The sequence below is a fragment of the Gasterosteus aculeatus genome, chromosome 5, assembly GCF_964276395.1.
Source record: "Gasterosteus aculeatus chromosome 5, fGasAcu3.hap1.1, whole genome shotgun sequence".
NCBI classification, from domain to species: domain Eukaryota; kingdom Metazoa; phylum Chordata; class Actinopteri; order Perciformes; family Gasterosteidae; genus Gasterosteus; species Gasterosteus aculeatus.
In genome coordinates this window covers 12,567,403-12,588,702 of record NC_135692.1, presented here as the reverse complement: position 1 = coordinate 12,588,702, position 21,300 = coordinate 12,567,403, and the positions used below count along the sequence as shown (strand labels likewise).

Genomic DNA, 21,300 nt, shown 5'->3' with positions numbered 1-21,300 from the left:
GGAGTTGCACACTGCGGAATGGGGTGCCACGAATCTTCAAAGGCGTCAATTCCAAAAGCGAAATATTCAGTCGGGCGAGGTTTTGTGAGAGTTGGGGCCCTTTGAAGGACCAACGAGAGAGTCTGAGATAACTGTTCCAAGTCGGGTTGGATTCATTGGAGATTTTAGCAGTCAAAATAGAGCAACCTTTAGACAAACTACACAGAGAATTCTATGTATTTTTTACATAATTTGAAAAGTTCTAACCTGATGGCTATTTTACCCCTTCTGTGATTCACAAGGAAGTGCAAAAGTAGCTTTTGATCTCCGTCAATAGGGAGAGAACAAATAAGCTACAATGCACCACCGCGTGATAGTGGCACAATGGTTGCTCAGAGCTGATGTAACAGCCCAATAGATGTGGCAAGTAAAAGCATCTTCTATTCAAGTAAATACAACGAAAAGGAAACAACTAACTTGACTCCCATTACAACACTTAACGGGGATTTGGCTGGGGAGTGTTTAATCATGTCATTTATTTATCCGTCTTCATTTTTAGACGCACACACAGTCGTAACGGTTATAAATAATTGATTATATCGCCTATTCAGCAGAGGGCAGGCCATTGTCAAAATGACACATGGACAGACCAGTTCCCTTATTTATAATTCATTGTGACCAATTCACCTGACAATTTTTGTCTCTTGATTGTTGAACCACAGGAGCCACACATCACACACACGAGTCGGACATTAAAAACACACCTCTGACCACAGCGGACAGCGCTCAGTATCATGTGTGTAACGTTGGTGTCAGATAAATCTGGTGCATGAAACAAAAGCCTGCTGCTGTGTTTTTGTGGTGATGGGAAAACTCATTTTCCCAGTAATGTCCATCCATCCAAGAGAGAAAAACACTGCTGCACCTCTTATCCGTCCATTTGGATGATCTGATATTAACCAACTATAGTATAAGTGATCAGTTTGCTGACCACAGTCCTCGTAACTACAAATTCACATTCACGTGTCAACTACCAGACAACATACGATTAAATGAGCCACTAAGCCCCGTGTTACACTTCTTAATTGATTAAATCCATTAAATGCATGCCAAGCCATTAAGCCAAGCAGCAACACGTGATTCAACCATTCCCATAAGCGTTTCACCTTAACGCAATAAATCATTTACACGAAGGCAATATGGTAAACCGATGAAATGACACAAGTACGGTAGGCGTACATCAAATATCGTTAGCTAACGTTCTCTGGTGAGAAATGCCAGCTAACTGATAGCTAGCTCCAGCTCAGCCTTTCCAGCTAATATATTTAATTGCTTTTAACTATCTTACCTCCACTTAGTTTGGGGATCCTGCCAATTTTGTTTGTAACTTCCGCCGTAAGGGTTCCAAAGTCCTGCTCGTAAGCTTCAAAGTCTGAAGACATCTTGAGGTTTAGAGTTAAAACAGTTGGCTTTCTGGTTGACAGTTAGCGTTAGCTCAGGATAATAACAACAAGTCCCGAATGGAGTCCCTTCCTTGAGTCACAGCATAACGTGCTCGGCAAGGAACGGGAATTTTGGTTTTATTCTTCCGGGACTGAAAATAAATAACCACCTCATAACAGCAGATAGAAAATACAAATTGGTTTTAATTTCTCAAAAAGTGAGGAAATATTGCTAGATTAGTTTTATTAATTATTTTATGGTTAAATGACAATTGACGATGATTTGTCATTGTCCACAAGGGTTTGAGGGTTACTGTTGCTGGGACACCACGAGAAAGGTTCCCCTTTGAACACAGAAGAAATTGAAGAAAAAACCAAGGAAGTGGCCAGGTTGGTAATTTAAAGTGACAGTTTTTCTGTCTCCACGTACAAAATGTGTCTATACGTGTACACCTAAACATTTGATGTATCTTAAATATGCAGTATCATCCGTATTTTCATATTTTACCATGTGGCAGTAATCCAGTGGTTAGTCTTGTTTTGTGGCTAGCATGCTAGCCAGCCAGCTAACAGTTAGCCATGGTGCCAAACCGAATAAAATGCTTTTTGTCACATATTCTTAAACAAAGTGGTGTCATGGTCACGCCTGCATATTCCCACTGCTACAATGCAATGCTTTTCAAATGCGAATTGGGGTTAGCTAGTTTGGTAGTACACGTTAATTAGCCTGGTTGCTGTTGTGTATTAGCTAAATGCTATGGCTGTGCACTAAGTGAGTTAACGTTAACGTTAATTAAGAAATAACGTTAGACTCTTAACGTTAAATGCTTCAGTGTGTCATATGCTCCCGGTTAACGTTACTGGTTGCTCTTAAACTAATAAGCTAATGTTACATCTTACATATACTACATTTAGTTACGTGACTTTCGGATATGTAACTTATCAGCAATGTTGCAATATGATCGGTACGATCACGTTTTTACAATTGGTGACAAGTTAATATTAGACTATTGCAGTAAAAATAGGAGTGGGAGAAATGTCCGAATAGAGCAGCACCACAAAGTTCAGTTTCTAAAATTTCCAATGAAAACCTCCCAATAGAGAAACCATTAGTTTGACTGCATTCATTTACGTGTGCGGAGTTAATTGACAACTGCATATAGACCAATGTTAAGCAAAATGGAACAACTGATGGAGCAATATGTCATTCATCTTTTTAAAAAAATGTTCTCTCTCTCTGTTAGATGGGGAATTTGAGTCTGTCACAAGGATAGTGTGCTCCGAAGATTGGCAGGAGAGGATGCAGCTTTTTGCCAGGGCAGGAAACAATGGGACACGAAGAGCCCCAGTGACCCAAGACCAGGCCAGCTGCTGGGTACTCAGAAGACGAGAAAAAAGATGTGCATCATCTGCACCGCTGACTTTGCAAAATAGCTGAGGGGAAAAAAGTTGAAGTTCGGTCAATACATTGCAGGAACACAACCAAAATACTACAACTTACCTTTCGGCTAAAAGATGAATTTCCTGTCAACCTTCGTGACATTTCAGAACCTCCATGAGGTTCGTAGATTGTGCCACTGGGGTCCAATCATAGCCCTGTCTGTCATTGTTATATGCTCCACGATGGCAATTGTGGACTCCATTATCTGGTACTGGCCACTAGACACTACAGGAGGTAGCATCAACTTCATTATGCTTCTCAACTGGACTGTCCTCATCCTCTACAACTACTTCAATGCTATGTTTGTTGGACCTGGATACATTCCTCTCGGCTGGAAACCAGTAAGGATTTGCAACAAAGCTAATTAGGATGATGACATTTGTCATTGGTGTTTGTAATTGTATTTATCTTAAATAACAGTTTGGAAGCATGTCTGCAAAATCGCAACTCAAAGTTAGAATTAAACCATTAATCATTGGACAGATTTAACTCATGTGTTCATCCCTAAACAGGAGCGTCAACAGGATGCCCAGTACCTCCAGTATTGTAGCGTTTGCCAAGGATACAAGGCCCCCAGGTCCCACCATTGTCGCAAGTGTAACAGGTAGCTACATTTATTACTAAAGCAAGGTCATGTTTTCTCCCATCTTTGTTAAATGGAAAGCACACAGAGACAGTTTTACCTCGGCTAGAAAAATCACAGAGGTATTTCTGGCACACCAAGCTGGAACTGACTTGTGCATGTTTTTTTTTTCTGCCCAAGCAGTGCTGTGAAATCTGTCGGACACTTCGTAGGCTGCGACACATGACATAATCTATTATGTGGTGTTAAATTTGTTAAGGAACCCGTGACTCTTATTGTCCTCCCAAACAACCAGCTAATTCCCCCCCCACTCCTCCTCTGCCATCCCCCCTCATCCAGGTGCGTGATGAAGATGGACCACCATTGCCCCTGGATCAACAACTGCTGCGGCCACATGAACCACGCCTACTTCACCAGCTTCTTGCTGCTGGCTCCACTGGGCTGCTCCCACGCTGCCATCATCTTCATTATGACCATGTACACGCAGCTCTATGAAAGGGTCGGCAGTCTCCCGTGATTTCTGACGCTTTATTATCACCACAGCTGTTATCATTTGCTACTGATGTCTACAATTGTTGAGCTGTTTTCTGTTTCCTCACTGCAGATATCATTTGGGTGGAGCACGGTGAAGATCGACATGAGCGCTGTGCGTCAATTCCAGCCCCTCATGCCATTCAGTGTGCCCGCCTTTGCTGCATCACTCTTTGCCTTAGGCTTGGCACTGGGCACCACTATTGCCGTTGGCATGCTGTTTTTCATACAGGTACATTTTTTCATTTGGGTTTATAATGTACACAAGCTGTTGGTTTTGCTGGATATTTATCTATGCCATTTAGGCATTAACCATTCAAAGCCAACCATTTATTATATTGAAATAGTGTGTCTTTTTCAGATGAAAGTCATCCTTCGAAATAAGACCTCGATCGAATCCTGGATCGAGGAAAAGGTCAGGATGTCTGATTTGATTTCTTTGTCTTGTGATGAATTTTTGTCTTTTATGATTACATTTATGATGGGGTACCTTTTTTTATTTTTTTTCATTTGTTGATACTGAAGAAAATCTTGGACGTCAAAGGGCTTTTTTATAATTCATATATTGTATTCAGATTTATAATTTACTGTTTTTTTTAACACTTCATTGTCAAAGTGCTGTAAATTGAAATGGTCACATTTATGATTAATTCACACAAATCCAGGATCATCTGTCGCACAATGGAGCGAGCTGATTACAGAATCTTGACACCAGCGCGCCCACACAATCCCATTAACACATGCGCACACAACCATTCTCTGTGTATTCCACTAGGCCAAAGACAGAATACAGCACTACCAAACCGGGGAGGACTTCACCTTCCCTTACGACCTCGGCACCCGCTGGCTGAACTTCAAGCAAGTCTTCACGTGGTCAGGGACGCCCAAGGGTGATGGCATTGAATGGCCAGTTCATCCCAAGTGTCACCAGCACACCTTAACTGTAGGTTCAATTTGTTGCTGTTGGGTAACTTGGGTGATGCATTTTGCTGCAATGCTGTTTTTGATTCTGCTGATACTCTTCTTCTTTTGTATGTTGAGTGATAAATTAACTTTAACTTTTAGAATGTTTTAAAAGCTGAAAAGCAGAAGTTGCTCTTTTTCTTGTTGCAGCGCTTTTCCTGTTGCAATGTAAACATACGTTGTCAAACAACAGGGATGCTAATTGTCTTCTTCCTCTTTAAACAGATTGAACAACTGAAGCAGAAAGCTGATAAGCGAGTGAGAAGTGTAAGTACCTGTCAGAACCGTCTTGTCACATCAATGTGGTGATTATTCACGACATGGCCTGGGCCAGCTGGAATGTGTGGGACCTTTAGAGAAAGGTGTTTTAGGGTTAAGATTAGTTTTCATGCAACAAACGCTAGTGGCTGTGCATAAAACACACTTATGTGGAGTGCAAACTGTCAGATATGTTGTCAAATGTATGAAGACCAAAAAAAACACAACTTTATATAAGCAAGTGTGTAGTCTGAATTTATGTTCGGTGTAGTAGAATAACCAGCTATTTTGTATGCCTCGGCTAGCAGGTCCAGTACCGGGCAGTGGAAGACTACAACGGAGCATGCTGCCCTCTGAGCAAAGGTTTCCAAACCTTCTTCAGAACCCCCTGCACAGAGGAGCCCAGGATCCCCCTCAACAAGGGTGACACCATCCTGGCCACTCGAGGCACAAAGTGAGTTTCTATAAGATAACAAGATCACGTGTCTTCATGTGAATCCAGGAATTGAGTCAAAGTAAGCAAGTAAACTGAAGTGGGACAAAGCTTGTTCCCTCTGACTTGGAAAACCTCGAGTCTAGAAGTCTGGATGGTTGAGCATTCAATGGAGGATTTACTTTGAATACATGAGGGATGCATTATTTTTGTCCATCAGAATTCAGCTAATTAATGTTTTTCTTTCTCTAGATGGTGGATGTATGGAGACAAAGTTTTGAAGGAGGAGCATAATAGCGGTCAGAACTTGTTTGAAATATTTTACATTTTTTTTATTTTTCTAAATCATCAAAACAAGTGTGTAACAGATCATTTTCTTTCTGTTCTGGCTTTCAGGTAGAGAGCGTGTAAGGGGGTGGTTTCCGAGGCGATGCGTGGAAAAGTGCCATTATGACACAGCTGCCAGCGATAGCACCAGCGATAAGAAAGCAAATTAATAAATGTGGCTTTATGTAGAGTGGGGGAGTTAAACTGAACAAAATGTGTCCGTCCGTGTTCACACATCCATAAATCCATTGAAGATGTCACGCTTCAAGCTGCAGCCTCATCATCCAGAATTTCATACTTTGAATTTCTCATACAAATACCAACTTGAATTTTTTAAAGACAACATTGTTCATTAGCTGTCATGTCTTGAAGAAGACAACAGAGTTCACAAGAGGGACAGGTCCCACGGCTTCAGTTTGACTCCTCAGACCAAAAGTGAAACCCAGCAAGAGTCTTAATTTTCCAAGAATTGCCACTAGGCTTTATTGTGACTTCATTGTAATTACATGACTTTTTACTTGAATTTGTCGTTTTTACCTTTTGTTGTGGTCTGTTCCTGCTAGTTATGCAATGCCTCTGCCCAGCTAACCCCCGGGACTTCTTCATGCAACTCTTTCTAACGTATGGAGATAACACTTTATTTGTCTTTATTATTTTTTGTAAAATGTGTTGGCCTCAAACTATACATTGAAAATTAAAAAAATCCTCCGCTGTTTGCCTTTATTTATCCTTGTGATTATTATAAACCATCATTTTGGAATGCATATCAATTCAGGAGCCTAATTTAAAACATTAATTTTTTTGTGTTTCAAACAAGTTCATATGCATGTTATGTTTACAGGTTTGGCAGCAGGTTGTTAGTTCGTTTTAAGAAAATGTTCATTCACATATCTGGTTATCCCCTTTCACTAACCACATGTATGTGCAATAGGAAAAGTGTTCATATGTTGACCCAAACTCCTGATACACCATTACAGCTTTTCAATCATTTTTTGGGAGGTGGTGTCTTATGTCAGATGAAATATATGCGGAGGGCTGAGCATGTAAGGTAGGACTTGTTACCAAATGTTTGCATGACAAACTTTCATTCAATGAGTATGTAAGGCAATGAGTGGTAAGGCACCACCCGAGAACCTCAAACATGAATAGGCAGTTCCTCTGAAACTAAAGGCTTCAGGTTGTCATTCTAGTATCCACTTTGCTGTCACTTCTCAAAGGTACGCCTGCTGTTTGATTGAACCTCATCTGGTTAGGATATCATTTGTTAGATCTGTGGGGGAGCAATTAGTGAGATTGTCTTATCTTTACAGGTGTTACAATAGAATAAAGTACAGTTTGTACATTTTTTGTAAAAGAAAACAAGTGAGAATCAAAACGCGTGAGAGTTCAGAGGACTTTCCAAATACACTTTCGTCACCAGGCAATTCGTTCTTTATATAATTCATTCGTTGAGTCAAGGACCCGAACCCCAAAACCAGTCTTAGTGCTAATGCACTAAAATAAAGTCACAACTGTGAGAGCTGCAGGATGAATTCAGCGACGGGTTCCTCCCCGTTTAAATGGCTTGTGTTTCCCAGGCGTCCCAGTTTTCCCTCTAAACCAATCAGCGTGCATACACAACATATCACGTGACACCCCAACGCTGTTCCTGTGTGAGTGACTTTCGCCAGCGGGTGCGCTTTTCCCAGCTATTTTGACCCGACTGAACAAGACAAGACAGCCCCTCGTTGAAGATTATCAGGGAAGGGATTTATTCAGTAGATGTTTGGACTTCTACACACACGTTGTAGTGCGCGATTCATCCGCTCCACACTTCCACAAAGGTAACGTTATGTTGCATCGCGAGGTTGCCTAATTAGGTGCCAGATTGTCGCTTCTAACCCAATTTGAAAATGCTCCGTGTTGAAGCGGGACGTCCCGAATTTTGTCTGTAATGATACCCAGACTGCTGCGTTATATCTAATCACGGTTAACAGCGAGGAACGTATTTTTTACCCGTCTCAAATTTCACTCTGTTGAATATTTTCCGTGCGTTATTTACAGGCAATGTGATGGTCGTACTATGTGGCTAGCTAGCTAACGTCACGACTTCGAAGGTTCATCAGTGACACTTCGCACTGCGCTCTAACTGTAAACGTTTTTTTGCAAAGCTGAAAAAAAACAAAATGCTGGCTGGCTAGCAAGAAGTCGTAGTTACAAAATGTGGATCAGATTCCGTTTCGTCAGGTGATGAAACGGAATCTGATCGGAAGCTGAATGAGGAGCAGAGATAACTTTAATCGCAAGCACACGTTCTGATATTTACTCAATTATCACGTGACCACTTTTTTTTTAAGTTGTCATGCACACGTTTGAAGCTACTTCACCTCCAAAGAGTTGAGAAGTTCCTTTAGATGTAAATGTGATCGTGTGGGCTCGTTACAGTGTACGGAATGAGTGACGTCATCATCGGGTTGGATGGACAATTACAAACGACAAGTCTATGCAATTGACAAAATATAATCTGTATGTCACTATATTTTAAGTCCAGTGAGCCGTGTGGCAGATCCAGTCTTGTCTACTCTTTCCCAGTCACATCCTCGGCCAGTCTTTTAATGAGGTAGTTTGAATGGTACTTTTTAAGAACAAGGCTTTGCATGTCAAGCAATAAGTATTTTATCAACATCAAAGGTTTTCTAACTTTTCAGACTTTATAGCACCACCAAAGCAACATCTCCCACTGCAGATATCAACAATAAAATTGGATAATTGTTAATTTTGGACTTTTCTTGCACTTTCTCTCCCCTCCAGTGAGCCGACAGATACCGTGACGTTTGCGGTTTCATTGTGATGTCAGCCGGTAAAATGTCCATGTTCAGCACGGGCATCCTTGTGCTGACGTCCCCTCTCCAAACCCTCCCCCTGCGCATCGCCCCGGTGCTCAGCTCGGCCGCTCAGCTCGTCGAGCGCACGCTCTACGTCCACCTCCACCCGGGGCTTAACCTGGGAAACGGGAGCCAGCCTCGGGCAGTCTTCATTCCGCCGGCGGTGGACCTGTCCACCATCATTTCCCGCCTTTACAGCAACGCCGCCGACGTGTGCGGCCACCTGGACGTTCGTGTTCTGCTGACAAACGTCCGCGCTCAGCCGGCCCCGTGCGGCGGGACCGCGGCCCCCAACTGCTGCCCCTTCCCCACGCCGCAATCTCTGTCTCACTCCCCGGAGGTGGTGCTGACAGACTTCCCCCTGCAGGACCCGGGTCAGTCCCGTCAGGTCACGCAGTGTCTGCAGAGCTACACGGGCCACTGCTACGTCTGCAGCCCGGGCCTGCCCTCCGTGCTGCTCCACCCGCAGCTCGCAGAGCTGCAGGAGAACGAGGACGGGCCACAAGAGCCGGAAGAAAAGGCAGAGGTCCTGCAGACCTACAGTGACGTGGTGGTGGGGGGCACGTTTGACCGTCTCCACGGGGCCCACCGGACGCTGCTCAACATCTCCTGCCTGCTGGCCAGCAGGAGGTTCCTCGTGTGTGTGTGTGACCGAGCGATGCTTAAAAGTGAGTCGTCCTTTTTTCTTGAATTCTATTTTAGGAGTGCGTATTCCTGCGATATTTTCCACGGTCCACAATCTGAAGGCAGCACCTCCCTAACATTCTTTTTTTTTTTTTTTTTTTTTTCCTCCGCTTAAGAGAAAGTGCTGAGGGAGCTGGTGGAGCCGTACGCTCTGCGGGCCCAGAGAGTACAGGAGTTCCTGCAGGACATCAAACCCTCACTGCAGGTGAAGATCATGCCCCTTGAAGACCCCTATGGAGTTTCTGTGGTGGACCCCTTGCTGCAGTGCATCGTGGTCAGCGAGGAGACCAGAAGGGGAGGCGAGGCCGTCAACAAGAAACGCATTGAGAACGTAAGTCGGGAAGTTGCAGATGCGGGTCCCGTATTTTCCTGTTTTTGAATACTTCAATCGCGCAAACAAAAAGTGACCAAATTAATTATACTGAGCTATTTGTGTTGTTGTTATTGTCTTTAATAGAAGTATAACTATTGTCTATGACAGAATTCTAATTAATAACTATTTTAATCCATCCGTTTTTCCAGATCCTAGTCCGCGTGTACATATTTTTTGTGTTCTCTGCTTCCTAAAACAGGGTTTTCCTCCGCTCGTCCTCCACGAAATCCAGTTGCTTAAAGATGCCCACCACTCGGAGACTGAAGAGGAGAAGATCAGCTCCTCCAGTCTACGATCTCGACTCCTGGGCACCCTCCTCACCCCACCTAAAGTAGGTAATTCAAAGAAATTAATAGAAAACTATTAGATATATTAAATGCATAAAGATGAAGTACCTTTCCTTCCTGTTGACCTTTTTTTTTTTTCACTCACTGAAGCACAACGCGTAGCTCGTCTTGTCGCAGCCTTTGAGCAGATGAGAATGTTCCATACAGAACACACAGGTCCCTCTTGAGCAACCTCTTAATGTTTAACTGAAAATGAGCCTCGTTATTCAAGTCAAAAAGTAACCGCTTTTCTTTCCAGCTTAGGCCAAAGTTCATTGTCTTTTTAAAGTGCTGAGCGCAGAATGACGACCACTTTATTAGTCGACCTGTTCGCAGAAAAAGAAATGACCTGAAATGAACGCTATTATTTGCGCATGTTCTTTGGCTAGAAACCACTGATTCTGTTATCAGAGGAACAGTGAGCTCTCGTGCAGCGAGCACCGAGAGCAGCTCTGAGCAGGCCCGACTGGTTTCAGTAGCTGTGTTAACGTCCCATCATCCCATTCCACCCAACTCTTACCCTGCCAACATCTGCACAGCGCTGCAGTGTTGTCTGATCTCCTCACCCGTGGGTCTCCTCTTTACTCCGCACTAGGACACGTCCCACCTCGCTCCGCGCCCGTACGTCATCGGCCTGACCGGAGGCAGCGGCAGCGGGAAGAGCTCCATCGCCCGGCAGATGGAGGCTTTGGGTGCCGACCGGATCGACTGTGACAAGCTGGGCCATGAGGTGTACCAGGCGGGCACCGGCGCCTATCACAGAGTGCTGGAGGAATTTGGGTCGGGTGAGGAACCCTTTGTGTGCATTGGGACAGATTTGTGCTGTGGTCAAAGCTGTTTCATCTCCTGTCTCAATCTCACACGCAAATCATGGATCTAAGACCATGGTACCATCTTTGCATTCTTATTTTTATGTTAAATGTTATGCTGCATTTTCCTTTTGTCTCTTTTTAGATCTTCTGAACGAAGATAAAACCATCAACAGACGTGCTTTAGGAGGAAAGGTTTTTGGAAACCAGGTAATTGGACAAATGTACAACACATGGAACAAACCACTGAGTACAGACAGGTCATCAAAGGTCCTGGGTTTTTTTTTTTACGCAGGAGCGGTTAAAAGCCCTAACAGACATTGTGTGGCCGGAGATCGCACTTCTGGTGGAGAAAAGAATCAGCCGAGCCAGAGAGGAAGGTATTCTATGAACCTCTTAAATCTATTAATCTTAGAACTCAGCATGTATTCGAGGAAATAGGTTGTGTTTTCCGTCCCGTGTTGCTCATCCATCTCGTTTCCTTCCCCAACCTTTCTCCCACTGTGTCACGTGTACACAAACACACACACACACACACACACACACACCGTGTGATCGTTTTGCAGGCGAGCAGGTGTGCGTGTTGGATGCGGCTGTTCTCCAGGAGGCCGGCTGGGCGCGCATGGTGCACGAGGTCTGGGTCACTGTCATCCCTGAGGAGGAGGTAATATGCTTCGGCTCGCAGACCTCAAGGCAACAATGGGATGCTTCACACACCGGCTTTAACACGATAAACACTTCAACTTGTAATCGTAATTCACCGCTCCCTGTCAGGCGGTGGTAAGGATATCGGAGCGAGACGGTTTGACCACAGAAGATGCCCTGCGCCGTCTGCGGAGCCAGTGGTCCAACGGCGAGCAAGTGGCGCATGCCAACGTGGTCCTGAGCACGCTGTGGGAGCCAGAGGTCACGCGGAAACAGGTCAGAGACTTGGCAGGCCTTTAGCGGAGGGGCTACACGTCTGCACGGCATGAAAACGTATGATGCTTGAGTAAAAATGTTTTCACTCCAGCAACCCGCTTTTATTTTGAAGGTACTAAAAGCTTGGAATCTCCTTCAAAAGAGGATACAGCTGAAACCAGAGGGACACGTGTCCACATCGTCTCGGCAGTGAGCCGTGCACACACAAGTGACTGATCCGCAGGAGACCTTTGTGCCGGTGCAGCCCGACGGGCTTTCTGGCTTCGTGTACAAAGACCCGGTGCCTGAATGAGTTTCCACAGGTTTTTAAAACTAGTTTTATGTTCACGTGCTTAGTTCAAACTAATGGATTAAGGAAAATTGGAGATTGTGATAATCTATCCCCAACAAAAATGTTGAAAGCTCGAATTCATGAGTGGGATTAAATTTAGTCAAATCATTAGAATGGAAAGTTTGTTTTTCTATGAATGGCATGCTTTTTTAAAATAAAGACCTCTACAAAGTCTTATATTGTGGGTAGATTGTGCTCTTGAAGTATAATTAACATGAATGTACCATAAACAAATTAAATTGTAAGAGCAAAAAAGGTACCATAACCTTAACTGTACTAGTTGTTACTGTTAAATCATAAGATTGCATTGTCGTTTTGGGGTTGGAGAATATCGTAACAAATTCAGTGTAATTATTTTGTGAGAAATTGTAAATTACTAAACGTGCTACATTATATTTATGTGAAGATTAGAATATTTTGTAATCAGTTTTCACATGGCAGTACACTTGTGCGGAATAATGAGAGCAAAACTGTACATTGACTAATTAAAGAATGTATTAAGCTGCAGTGAAATATTTCTTTTCGGACTTTAAAATCAATAAATGTGTGTTGTAATCTTGCACTACGCTCCAAGAACACGCTCACTCATTTAGGAGCATATCTGGAAAAGCTAAAGTGGTGAGAAATGAGACTTGACAATTGTAAAAATACTTTACCCAGTCCCTCCTTTTAAATATTCCCCTGAATTTCAAGAGCAACTGAAGAGTTGAGAGTCCATAAACTTTATTTGGCATTAGTTTAAGGGATGTAGGTTTTTGTAAAAATACAATTTTTGAACCACCAAAAATATATCCTATGTTGACCCTTTAATGGTGTAAAACTGTTATATAAACAACATTTTAAATGTGTAAAAACATACAATTTTCATGCGACTTTGAGTGGACCGTGTCATAATATCGCCTGGTTTCTATGTAACAAAACACTGTACATTGATCGCTTAACATGCAAACTACTCATTCGCACGAGTAGCTGGATGCTAAAAAAAAAGATTTCTGGGTGTCTGAACCCCCGTTATCAGACCCGCATGATGAAGTGGACCTTTTGACTTTAAATTATGTTTATTCAGCCTTTTATGTGCTAGTGAACAACGGACCGAATCCAGGCCCCCCCCCCCCCCCCCCCCCACGAGTCTCCTTTTGCGAATGAAGGAACTGTCACATCTCCACTGTCAGTTTGGCCGAGCACATTGCTTCCCCCAGCGGGTTGCTGGCCCTGCACACATAAACCCCCGAGTCAGACGCCTGCAGCTCGGCCAGAACCAGAGAGCAGAGCCCGTCTTCGTGCTGCTCCACGGTCGCTCTGCACGACCCGGATACCGGCTTCTCATTCTGCAGCCACTTAGTTTCCGGCCGCGGGTAACCTGGGATTGAGATAAAAATTAAACATTTCATAAATCAGAAGCATAAAATCCAGAGGTTCAATATTCTATAAAAAATTGTTTGTATGAAGCTGTTCTAAACTAAGTTTAAAGGGAGCAGTTTGCCGTTAAGGTCCATTTCTATAATCACAGCCTTTCAGACCACATTTTCCTTCATTTAAATGAAAAACACCACGTCAGTGTCACACTGTACCGTTGACGAGGCACGTAAGCCGAGCCGTCCCTCCTCTGGGCAGGGTGGCGTCCTTCAGGACCTGCTGGAAGCGAGGCTCCCTCTGAAGCTGCTTATCCAGAGACTGGATGGCCTCCTCTGCCTCTTGGCTCCAGCCTGGCTCTGCATGAGAGGGGACGATGATGAAGAATAAAAACAGAAACGAGGCTTTGCAGATCACAAAAGGGTAAACGTGAAGTGACAATCGGAAACTGAGTCATCTGCCATATGCATGTTGCCCCAGGACATTGGAGGGCAGTGTGTGTGTGTGTGTGTGTGTGTGTGTGTGTCTTTTTATCGGTCTTACCCTCTGAGGAGCTGCCAGGAGAGTCTGGCCTGTTTGAGAGATTAGCCATCCGCTGCAGGGCCAAAACAGCCTTACCAGTTTTCTGGAAGTAAAAAAAAAAAAAAGACAAATGGCACTGGATGACAAACCACACTAACCAAGCTTGAGGTCTAAATGGGACAAAGGATTGAAAGTTCATCCCAGGGAGCCATTGATAAGAAAATGGTTCATCCATCAGCCACAGCATTACCTTCCACTTGCGCCTGGCCAGAAAGCGTTTCATCTTCCCCTTATTGAGGGACTTGGTGGGTCTGCGGTTCATCGGGGTGAAAGAGGCCATCCAAGGGTGGGCGAGGGCCTCGGCACAGGACAACCTGCATCTACAGGGAGAAGCAAAAGGCTGTAGAACGTGCCAACACGCTTTTTTGGCAGATGGTTGGAAACGTCACATAGACTGTGCTCATAAGTGCTGAAACATTATCTGCTGGAGAGAATACTCATAGTTCTGGGTACTTTAATCCAAGCGGTTTGTGAGCACATTCATCATATTAGGTTGTAATCGTAAAAAAAAGATAAAGAGGGCAAACGGACCAACCTGCGGTCTTTCTTCAGGAGGTTTCCGATAAAGTCTTTAGCATCATCAGAGATGTCCTCAAAACTCTCCTGGTCAAACTCAAATTGGGCGGCAGTCACAAGAGCCAAAGTCTCATTATCGTTGTTCCCCTGGAAGGGAGATTCTCCACTGAGCCTAAATCGCAGAACAATTCCAAAATTAAAATATATTCTGTCATAGTAGAGAACATATTTGTACCTATTAGTTCGGAATTCCAATGTTGCTGTGGAGAGATTGTAGTAATTAACCGCCAACAGAAGGTGGCACCAGAACCACCATGTATGTGAATTCAAGTTCTTTTGTTTGTCCCACACTTGGCCAAACATCCACCGTATCCACTGTTTCATTTGTGTTAACTTTGGTCGCCCACAACAACCACCACAGCCTTTCTTCAACTTACAAGATGAAGCAGATGACTCCGATGCTCCACATGTCGGTCTCCAGCCCCACAGGCTCATAGCCGATCACTTCGGGGGCCACAAACTCCGGCGTGCCGTGCATCACCAGTAAAGGTTTTCCCTTCTCTGAAAAACATGCAAATCAACGTATAATATCACCCTGCATGCCGGCAGTCATCTCTAAATAGGCGAGTCGAGTCTGGAGAGGCAGTTAATGGAACGTTACCAAATGAACTTCCCGGATCGGATTGGAGTCGAAATGTTTGTGTATTTAAAGACTCTGTGCGTATATAGGAATTCGGAAGATACGCCTTGATGTTATCTTTGCTTCCTTTTCTCCATGAATTAAAACGAGTGACCCAGTGTTGACCTTTTCGAGACACTTGCATTCAGGGGTTCGAGAAATCACAAAAATTGAAAATGAAAATGGCCCGTTAAGACTTTAGACCCTTTCTACAAATCTGGGCCAACTCACCCAGTTCACTGGCCAAGCCAAAGTCTATGATCTTGATCCGAGTACCAGTGGTGTCCACACAGACGATGTTCTCCGGTTTGAGGTCCAGGTGGACGATGTTCTGCTTGTGAACGTACTGCATGCCCTCCAGGATCTGCTGCATGTAGCGGGCGCTGGTGGGCTCCGTGTGCTCAAAGTTGTCGTCGACGATGCGCTCAAAGAGCTCCCCGCCTGCGATACTGGGCAGAGAAAATAAGCCACTCACTATTGCTGCAGTCAAATGTAGAATCCGGCAAATTGGACAGAACCTTGTACCACAATTAAAAACATGCATCCGCAGCAACCACCTTGCATCATAGGCAGATGAAACCAGATCAAAGTCGCCTTTCCACTCCTCCATTACTTACTACTCCAAGACCATGACCACCTCGGGGCGCGTTTCAAAGGCAGCCAGGCACTGGACCAGCTTCGGGTGGTGAAGACGGTTCATCAGCGCCATCTCTTTGCGAGCAGCGGCTCTCTCCTTGGAGGTTCGGGCTCGGTAGAACTTCCCCGCGACCACGTGACCAGTTTCTTTGTGGGACATCCGGAACACCTGGCCAAACTTTCCACTGGAAATGTCCAAGCCAAAAAAAACAAAAAACAAAACTTTACCTCAACGGCAGTTATCAATTCATTTGAAAAAATTAAAATAAATACTGTACTGTCCGACTGTATTGTAAAACTGTTAAGTTTTTTTGAAATACTAAGTCCATGCTTACACTCCCAGCTTCTCATGCACATTGTAGAAGTCTTTGACCTTGTTTTTGGTGTCAATGGTCACTGTGATGTACGACTCGGACTCTTCCTTCTTCTTTTCTTCTTCTAACATAAAATACACTCATGTAAACAAAACCACATCAATCCATGCAAACATTTTATACATACACAATTTTATTCTTACTTTTAGTCGCCATCGTGACCCACTGGGACTCCTGGCTTGGTTCGCTGACCCCTGCGGCGTTGTAGGCTCTGACGCGGAAGCGGTACCTACCCAGAGGCCTGAGGCCCGAGCGGATGTGGTAGGATGTGTTTTTACAAAGACTGGTTGCCACGGTCCAGCTCTCGGGCTCGTCCTGCTCCTCCCGGACCTCCACCTTGTATCCCAGCACGGCCGTGCCTCCGTCGTAGCTGGGACCCGTCCAGGAGAGGACCAGCGACTCGGTGCACAGCTGGGAAACGACGGGTTGGGATGCTGGTGGGGCGGGCCGGTCTGAGGGTAAATCCAAGAACTAACTAGCACCATTTGGGCCTCTTTTTTTCGGAAGGTTTCACCTGCACTCACGCCAGTCCAAAGCCAGTCTTACCAATGACGCTGAGCGGGATGGTGTGCTGGGCGGAGCCGTGCACGGTTCGCACTACGACAGTGTACGAGCCGGTGTCCTCCGGGCAGGCCCGCGAGATCTCCACGACGCTCTGCGTCTCACTGCTCTGGACGGAGATCCTCGGCCCCGCGGCCACCACCTGAGGAGGAGGAGGAGGAGGCACATGCCAAGGAAAATATCAATGTGAGAATCCAATGCAACGCATCCAACCACTACAACAAGCACGGGGACTGGTATCACCTTGTTTTTTTTGTAAATCCAGCAGCAGGCCACGGGGACGGAGCTGCTCTTGAACGCGCAGCGTAGTCGGGCCTGCTCCCCGACTCGAACCTCCACCTGCTCCGGCGGGTCTACAAACTCCACAGGAGGTCCTGGAGGGAAGCAGAACTGTTTTTTTAACAGCAACAACACGAAGCGCAATGAATGTCACGCTTTACACGCTGCTCCCGACTCACCTGCACGAGAGGAGACTTTTGTTTGAAGGTGTGCAGCAGACGCTGAAGAAGAAAGTGGATTTATAGGTGTGTTTGCCACTATGGGCAGGTTTAAGATGCATCTGACCAATCACATGTGAGCAGTCATGTTTGGTTGCAGGGGCAGTGAACTCAACAGAGTGCCAATGCACAACTCTCGAATGACAAGGGAGGATCCGCTCATGTGCACACAAAATGTGTGTCATTTAAATCAAACTGATTCATTTACATTATTTGTACAGACATTTTATGTTCGTAAGAAGAAAAGCAGAAAGACAGGAAGTGTGATTTAAAAACAGTGAGCTTAAAATAATAATAATAATGTACCTTTGTCTTCTTCCTCACTGCGCCGGCGTCTCTCCTCAGAAGCTGAAGATAATTCAATGCTTTCGGGTGACCCAAGCCGGCATGTGGCTTCACTGTGCAGGTCACGGCTGCTCATTCCGAGGATTTTATTTGTTTCTGTTATCAGAAACCAAGAAGAAACAGTTTACTGTACACAGATCAGGTAAATGCCATCCCTTCAAGGACAGGTTGTGTTTCATGTGTGTGTGAGGTGAGGTTTTACCGTGCTTTACCTGTGATATGTAACACGGCGCTGCTCGACCGCTTCCCGGCGGTATTCTCGGCCTCGCAGGTGTACGTCCCGGCATCGCCACGTGAGCACTGCGTCAGAGTCAGACTGGCGACGCCATTTTGGAAGGAAGTATTTCTCGAGCGCACCCTCTTCCCTACGAAAAGGAGTAGTATCGAACAGCCTTCTGAACGCGGGACCTTTTTGGCTCGACCCTTCCTCGTGATGGGGGGGGGGGGAGGGGGACATTCGTTTTGGTAATCGCACACTCACCATTGTGCAGCCAGGAAACGCTCAGAGGTCGACTTCCCGTGACGACACCTTGAAAAGAAGCATCCCTTCCTTCGCGGACTGAACACTCCCGGAGGGCTTCGCTGAAGTGAGGCGCCGCGAGCGCCTGGACGTTTGCCGGCCTGGAGCCTGAGCGGAGGGGGAGGGGTAGAGGGAGGAACAGGGCTTGATTTTTTGCCGACCACGCGGAGAAGTCATCAGACGTTATGAAACCGATCAAAGAGTAGACAGACTTCAAATGCCCCGTCATGTGGAGGCCAATATGTTTGTTCATCCCCCTCCCCCCTCTGCTTTGCCTCCAGGCAGAGCAGCATCGTGTTCAGGTTAATCAGTTACTCGGCGCTGTATCTGCTGCGTTGGTTAGTCCAGTTAGTGGTGTTTGCGAGACTTTCCCATCTCAACATGTTTGTATGTCACTCCCACGAGTGCCTCCAAGATATTTCTGACAGCGGGAACTACAAGTAAAAAGATATATAGGAATAATCGTGTGACATGTAGTGCCGCTCCCTCGCTAATATCGGGGCTAACTGTAACATACGTGTGCAGTATAACCTTTCCCAGTATTTGTGGTTCCCCTGATTCACTCTCGCAATGTCCGCAAGGACTCGAGTTACAGACGTGAGAGGAAGCATCAGGGCTGCAGGGAAATGAGGCTTGAGAAGAGGTGCAAGTTTGGCAAACGTTATAAATAGATTCCAGCACACATCAAAAAGGCCACTTTTCACCTGTTCTCCGGGTCTTTACCTGCTGCTGATGAGACTCCCAGTTTTTCGTTTCCCGCGGACGTCCCTTTAGTGGCCTCCGGTCCATCTTCTCTTCGCGTCTCCACGCGGGCCCTTCTGGCCTGAGGCTTGAGGGCCAAACGAAAAGTAGACACGAAGGTCTTTGGGTTCCCGCCTTCCGGATCCATCACTGAGTAGAAGTGGAACAGCCACCCATCAGTCAGGCCTGCGCCTCCCCTCTGCGGTGGGCTCGGACTGTAAAGCTCATGCATTCGCACGTGCCGACAGGAGGAGCCTCTGAAATCACGACCCACCCTCGGCCCCCGTCAGTTCCCAGGAAAAGGGTCTTTTTTTTATTTTTTATTATCGGAACGGCAATTAAAAGCACACATGTCCGGGCTCCCGCCGGCCCGATGCACATGGGAGAACGGAGGGAGAGAGACACATTCCATGGAAAACAAGCAAAGGGGAGAGTCAGGAAACGTGCGAGGAGAGACAACAACAGCCTCTCTGGAAGAGTGACAGAGGGGGCCGAGGTGGATAAAGGAAACGTCAGAGACAAAGTATAAAAAGCATCTTTTACCTGCTGGCTCTCCTCGTGAAAAAGGAAAAACGGCTCCTCCTCTCAGGACGCACTTACGCGTTCTTTTGGCTTTTTTTAGACATTTTACCCCTCTGCTAACACACTCTCCATTCAAACACTCGGTTGGGTTGAGCAACAGTGCCAGAGGCAACACAGGAATGAAGAGGAGCCTGTAGAGCCGCTTTCTGTGTGTGTGTGTGTGTGTGTGTGTGATCATCAGCCGCTGTGCGACACACAACATGGGGGAGAAATCACTGAAGGGAGATTTTTTTTTTCATTTCCAGGGCTTGAGTTTCTTCGAAGGGAGGTGGGACCGTGTGACACCTTTAATTCTACTTAGATGGGAATAGATATGGTGGCTGGCTGGGTGTGCCGCCAGTGTGCGCTCTCGTTTTCCTTTTGTTGCACGTTCGTCGACTGCAGACTGGTTTTCTCTTATCAACATTCAAAGCAAGTGAAGATAGTTGACAGATGTTTTCTCTGTTACTATACAGTTACTATACAGGTAGCACTCAAGTGCTTTGACTTTGACAGTTCACTATTTACATAGTCTTCTATGAGCATTTGTCTCTTATTGTGCTTATGGAAGTATTAGTTTTGTTGGTGAAATTATATCACTTATAAAGCTCAATCAGCTGAACCAATACGTTATTCAAACGTCAAATTTGTCTACTACATCTGTAAATTTAAGACTATTCATTTTTACTTTTTATAATATCATTATGCTTATTAACTTTTTTTTATGTGCTAATAAGAACGGGAGGGACTGTTATTGTGTGTGTTTGTTCAAAATGAACAAAACTAAGCAACAGGTGATGCATTTGTGGCTGATTAGATATTAAGACAAACAAATGATTGTGTAACATTGTGTGTTTACAATAAAAGTGGAAGATATAGTTTTCTAAAATGTACCCGCGAACAAACGTGTTGCGCGTTGCGGTTTCAGATGGACGCGTTGTCCCCCGATAGTGGTCAGGACAGGAATGTGAGCACACAGACCCTTGGACTGGAATGTGTAAGTAGTGCCATACGGTGGGAGGCACATCATTTACTTCAGACCACAAACATGTCCCCCGGCCCCCCGAGAGCAGGCTGATTGATGGACCAGATATGGAGCGAAGCTGTTTACTGGCTGACGGACTCGCCCTGTCCACTTGGAAGTAGAGAAAAGTCATAAAGTCAGTTTACACACAAGCGGCTTGAGCAGTAAATAAGACCAGTGTAAGGGAACGCGGCAGTTTTACCCGTCTGATAATTCATTTAAAAAATGCACATGCAAAGAAAATGCAGCATCCAAGCAAACTAAACAAGCAGTTGGATCCGTAATGTCTGGAGATGATAAATGAAAGAGCTTCAAAATGCATGACATCACCCTGGAGAAAACAGCTGCCCCCGCTGGGTGCAGGTCCTCTCAACTTTGGCACATTTCTTTAAAAGAGCCATATAAGGTGAAAAGATCCACAGACTATTATATCAACTTAAATGCAGGAAGTTTTATTTTTTTGATACCGTATTTGGACCTTGGAAGTCATTATTTTGCAATAAACTGATAACGTTCCCCAGAAACCCAACCTTTGTTCTTAATAATTATCCTCATCAAACGGAAATCATACAAGGCCTCTACCAAGTCTTGTGGAATTCAAAACAGGAAAAGCCAAAAAAAGTGGGAAGAACAATGTTGTCTCTCT

At 45.1% G+C, this 21,300-nt stretch overlaps 4 protein-coding genes across 9 annotated transcripts in view; 2 read left to right on the top strand and 2 right to left on the bottom strand.

Moving 5' to 3' along the window:
- vti1a (vesicle transport through interaction with t-SNAREs 1A) overlaps nucleotides 1–1,536 on the bottom strand; it is a 101,207-nt gene extending 99,671 nt beyond the window's left edge. For 3 of the 4 annotated variants that reach the window (XM_040175835.2, XM_040175833.2, XM_040175836.2), the window contains exon 1: nucleotides 1,328–1,462. In XM_040175835.2, coding sequence (XP_040031769.1) covers nucleotides 1,328–1,421 — 94 coding nt within the window. In that variant the 5' untranslated portion in view covers nucleotides 1,422–1,462. Of the gene's footprint in view, nucleotides 1–1,327 lie in introns of all 4 variants that reach the window. The other variant, XM_040175834.2, reaches the window with a different exon arrangement.
- zdhhc6 (zDHHC palmitoyltransferase 6) lies at nucleotides 1,518–6,680 on the top strand. 2 transcript variants are annotated; one of them, XM_040175829.2, is made up of 11 exons: nucleotides 1,518–1,811; nucleotides 2,666–3,203; nucleotides 3,375–3,466; nucleotides 3,785–3,944; nucleotides 4,050–4,208; nucleotides 4,338–4,391; nucleotides 4,752–4,919; nucleotides 5,165–5,206; nucleotides 5,506–5,651; nucleotides 5,883–5,929; nucleotides 6,027–6,680. In XM_040175829.2, the coding sequence occupies exons 2-11, from the start codon at nucleotides 2,937–2,939 to the stop codon at nucleotides 6,125–6,127; spliced, it is 1,236 nt and encodes a 411-aa protein (XP_040031763.1). In that variant the 5' UTR covers nucleotides 1,518–1,811; nucleotides 2,666–2,936; the 3' UTR covers nucleotides 6,128–6,680. The 2 variants fall into 2 exon arrangements, with proteins under 2 accessions (XP_040031763.1, XP_040031762.1); XM_040175828.2 differs by having other exon boundaries at nucleotides 5,503–5,651.
- An 809-nt stretch (nucleotides 6,681–7,489) lies between these two features.
- Nucleotides 7,490–12,772, top strand: coasy (CoA synthase). Its single transcript, XM_040175826.2, has 10 exons — nucleotides 7,490–7,780; nucleotides 8,748–9,489; nucleotides 9,622–9,836; nucleotides 10,078–10,209; nucleotides 10,800–10,989; nucleotides 11,159–11,223; nucleotides 11,309–11,393; nucleotides 11,580–11,677; nucleotides 11,788–11,934; nucleotides 12,047–12,772. Exons 2-10 carry the CDS (start codon nucleotides 8,787–8,789, stop codon nucleotides 12,125–12,127), a joined length of 1,716 nt encoding a protein of 571 aa, XP_040031760.2. The 5' UTR covers nucleotides 7,490–7,780; nucleotides 8,748–8,786; the 3' UTR covers nucleotides 12,128–12,772.
- A 199-nt stretch (nucleotides 12,773–12,971) lies between these two features.
- Nucleotides 12,972–19,964, bottom strand: LOC120818925 (myosin light chain kinase, smooth muscle). Of its 2 annotated transcripts, none has more exons than XM_040175823.2 (18): nucleotides 19,613–19,964; nucleotides 19,052–19,219; nucleotides 18,290–18,436; nucleotides 18,021–18,173; nucleotides 17,770–17,904; nucleotides 17,425–17,466; nucleotides 17,210–17,340; nucleotides 16,952–17,108; nucleotides 16,549–16,857; nucleotides 16,367–16,469; nucleotides 16,013–16,216; nucleotides 15,627–15,844; nucleotides 15,154–15,277; nucleotides 14,736–14,888; nucleotides 14,391–14,520; nucleotides 14,162–14,243; nucleotides 13,837–13,977; nucleotides 12,972–13,625 (listed from the first exon to the last, which is right to left on the bottom strand). In XM_040175823.2, the coding sequence occupies exons 1-18, from the start codon at nucleotides 19,851–19,853 to the stop codon at nucleotides 13,420–13,422; spliced, it is 2,844 nt and encodes a 947-aa protein (XP_040031757.2). In that variant the 5' UTR covers nucleotides 19,854–19,964; the 3' UTR covers nucleotides 12,972–13,419. The 2 variants fall into 2 exon arrangements, with proteins under 2 accessions (XP_040031757.2, XP_040031758.2); XM_040175824.2 differs by having other exon boundaries at nucleotides 19,052–19,326; nucleotides 19,613–19,751.
- Nucleotides 19,965–21,300: the final 1,336 nt, after the last annotated feature.

What these genes read in the sequence shown, in the direction of transcription:
- zdhhc6 (XM_040175828.2), top strand. Translation starts at nt 2,937, where the DNA reads ATGAATTTCCTGTCAACCTTCGTGACATTTCAGAACCTCCATGAGGTT. An exon ending in GTCACCAGCACACCTTAACT is followed by an intron (nt 4,920 to 5,164) that starts GTAGGTTCAATT and finishes CTCTTTAAACAG; the next exon opens with ATTGAACAACTGAAGCAGAA. An exon ending in CTGGCCACTCGAGGCACAAA is followed by an intron (nt 5,652 to 5,882) that starts GTGAGTTTCTAT and finishes TTCTTTCTCTAG; the next exon opens with ATGGTGGATGTATGGAGACA.
- coasy (XM_040175826.2), top strand. Translation starts at nt 8,787, where the DNA reads ATGTCAGCCGGTAAAATGTCCATGTTCAGCACGGGCATCCTTGTGCTG. An exon ending in TGACCGAGCGATGCTTAAAA is followed by an intron (nt 9,490 to 9,621) that starts GTGAGTCGTCCT and finishes CCTCCGCTTAAG; the next exon opens with AGAAAGTGCTGAGGGAGCTG. An exon ending in ACAAGAAACGCATTGAGAAC is followed by an intron (nt 9,837 to 10,077) that starts GTAAGTCGGGAA and finishes TTCCTAAAACAG; the next exon opens with GGTTTTCCTCCGCTCGTCCT.
- LOC120818925 (XM_040175823.2), bottom strand. Translation starts at nt 19,853, where the DNA reads ATGTTGTGTGTCGCACAGCGGCTGATGATCACACACACACACACACAC. An exon ending in TTCACGAGGAGAGCCAGCAG is followed by an intron (nt 19,220 to 19,612) that starts GTAAAAGATGCT and finishes ACTTCTACTCAG; the next exon opens with TGATGGATCCGGAAGGCGGG. An exon ending in GTGGTCATGGTCTTGGAGTA is followed by an intron (nt 15,845 to 16,012) that starts GTAAGTAATGGA and finishes TTCTCTGCCCAG; the next exon opens with TATCGCAGGCGGGGAGCTCT.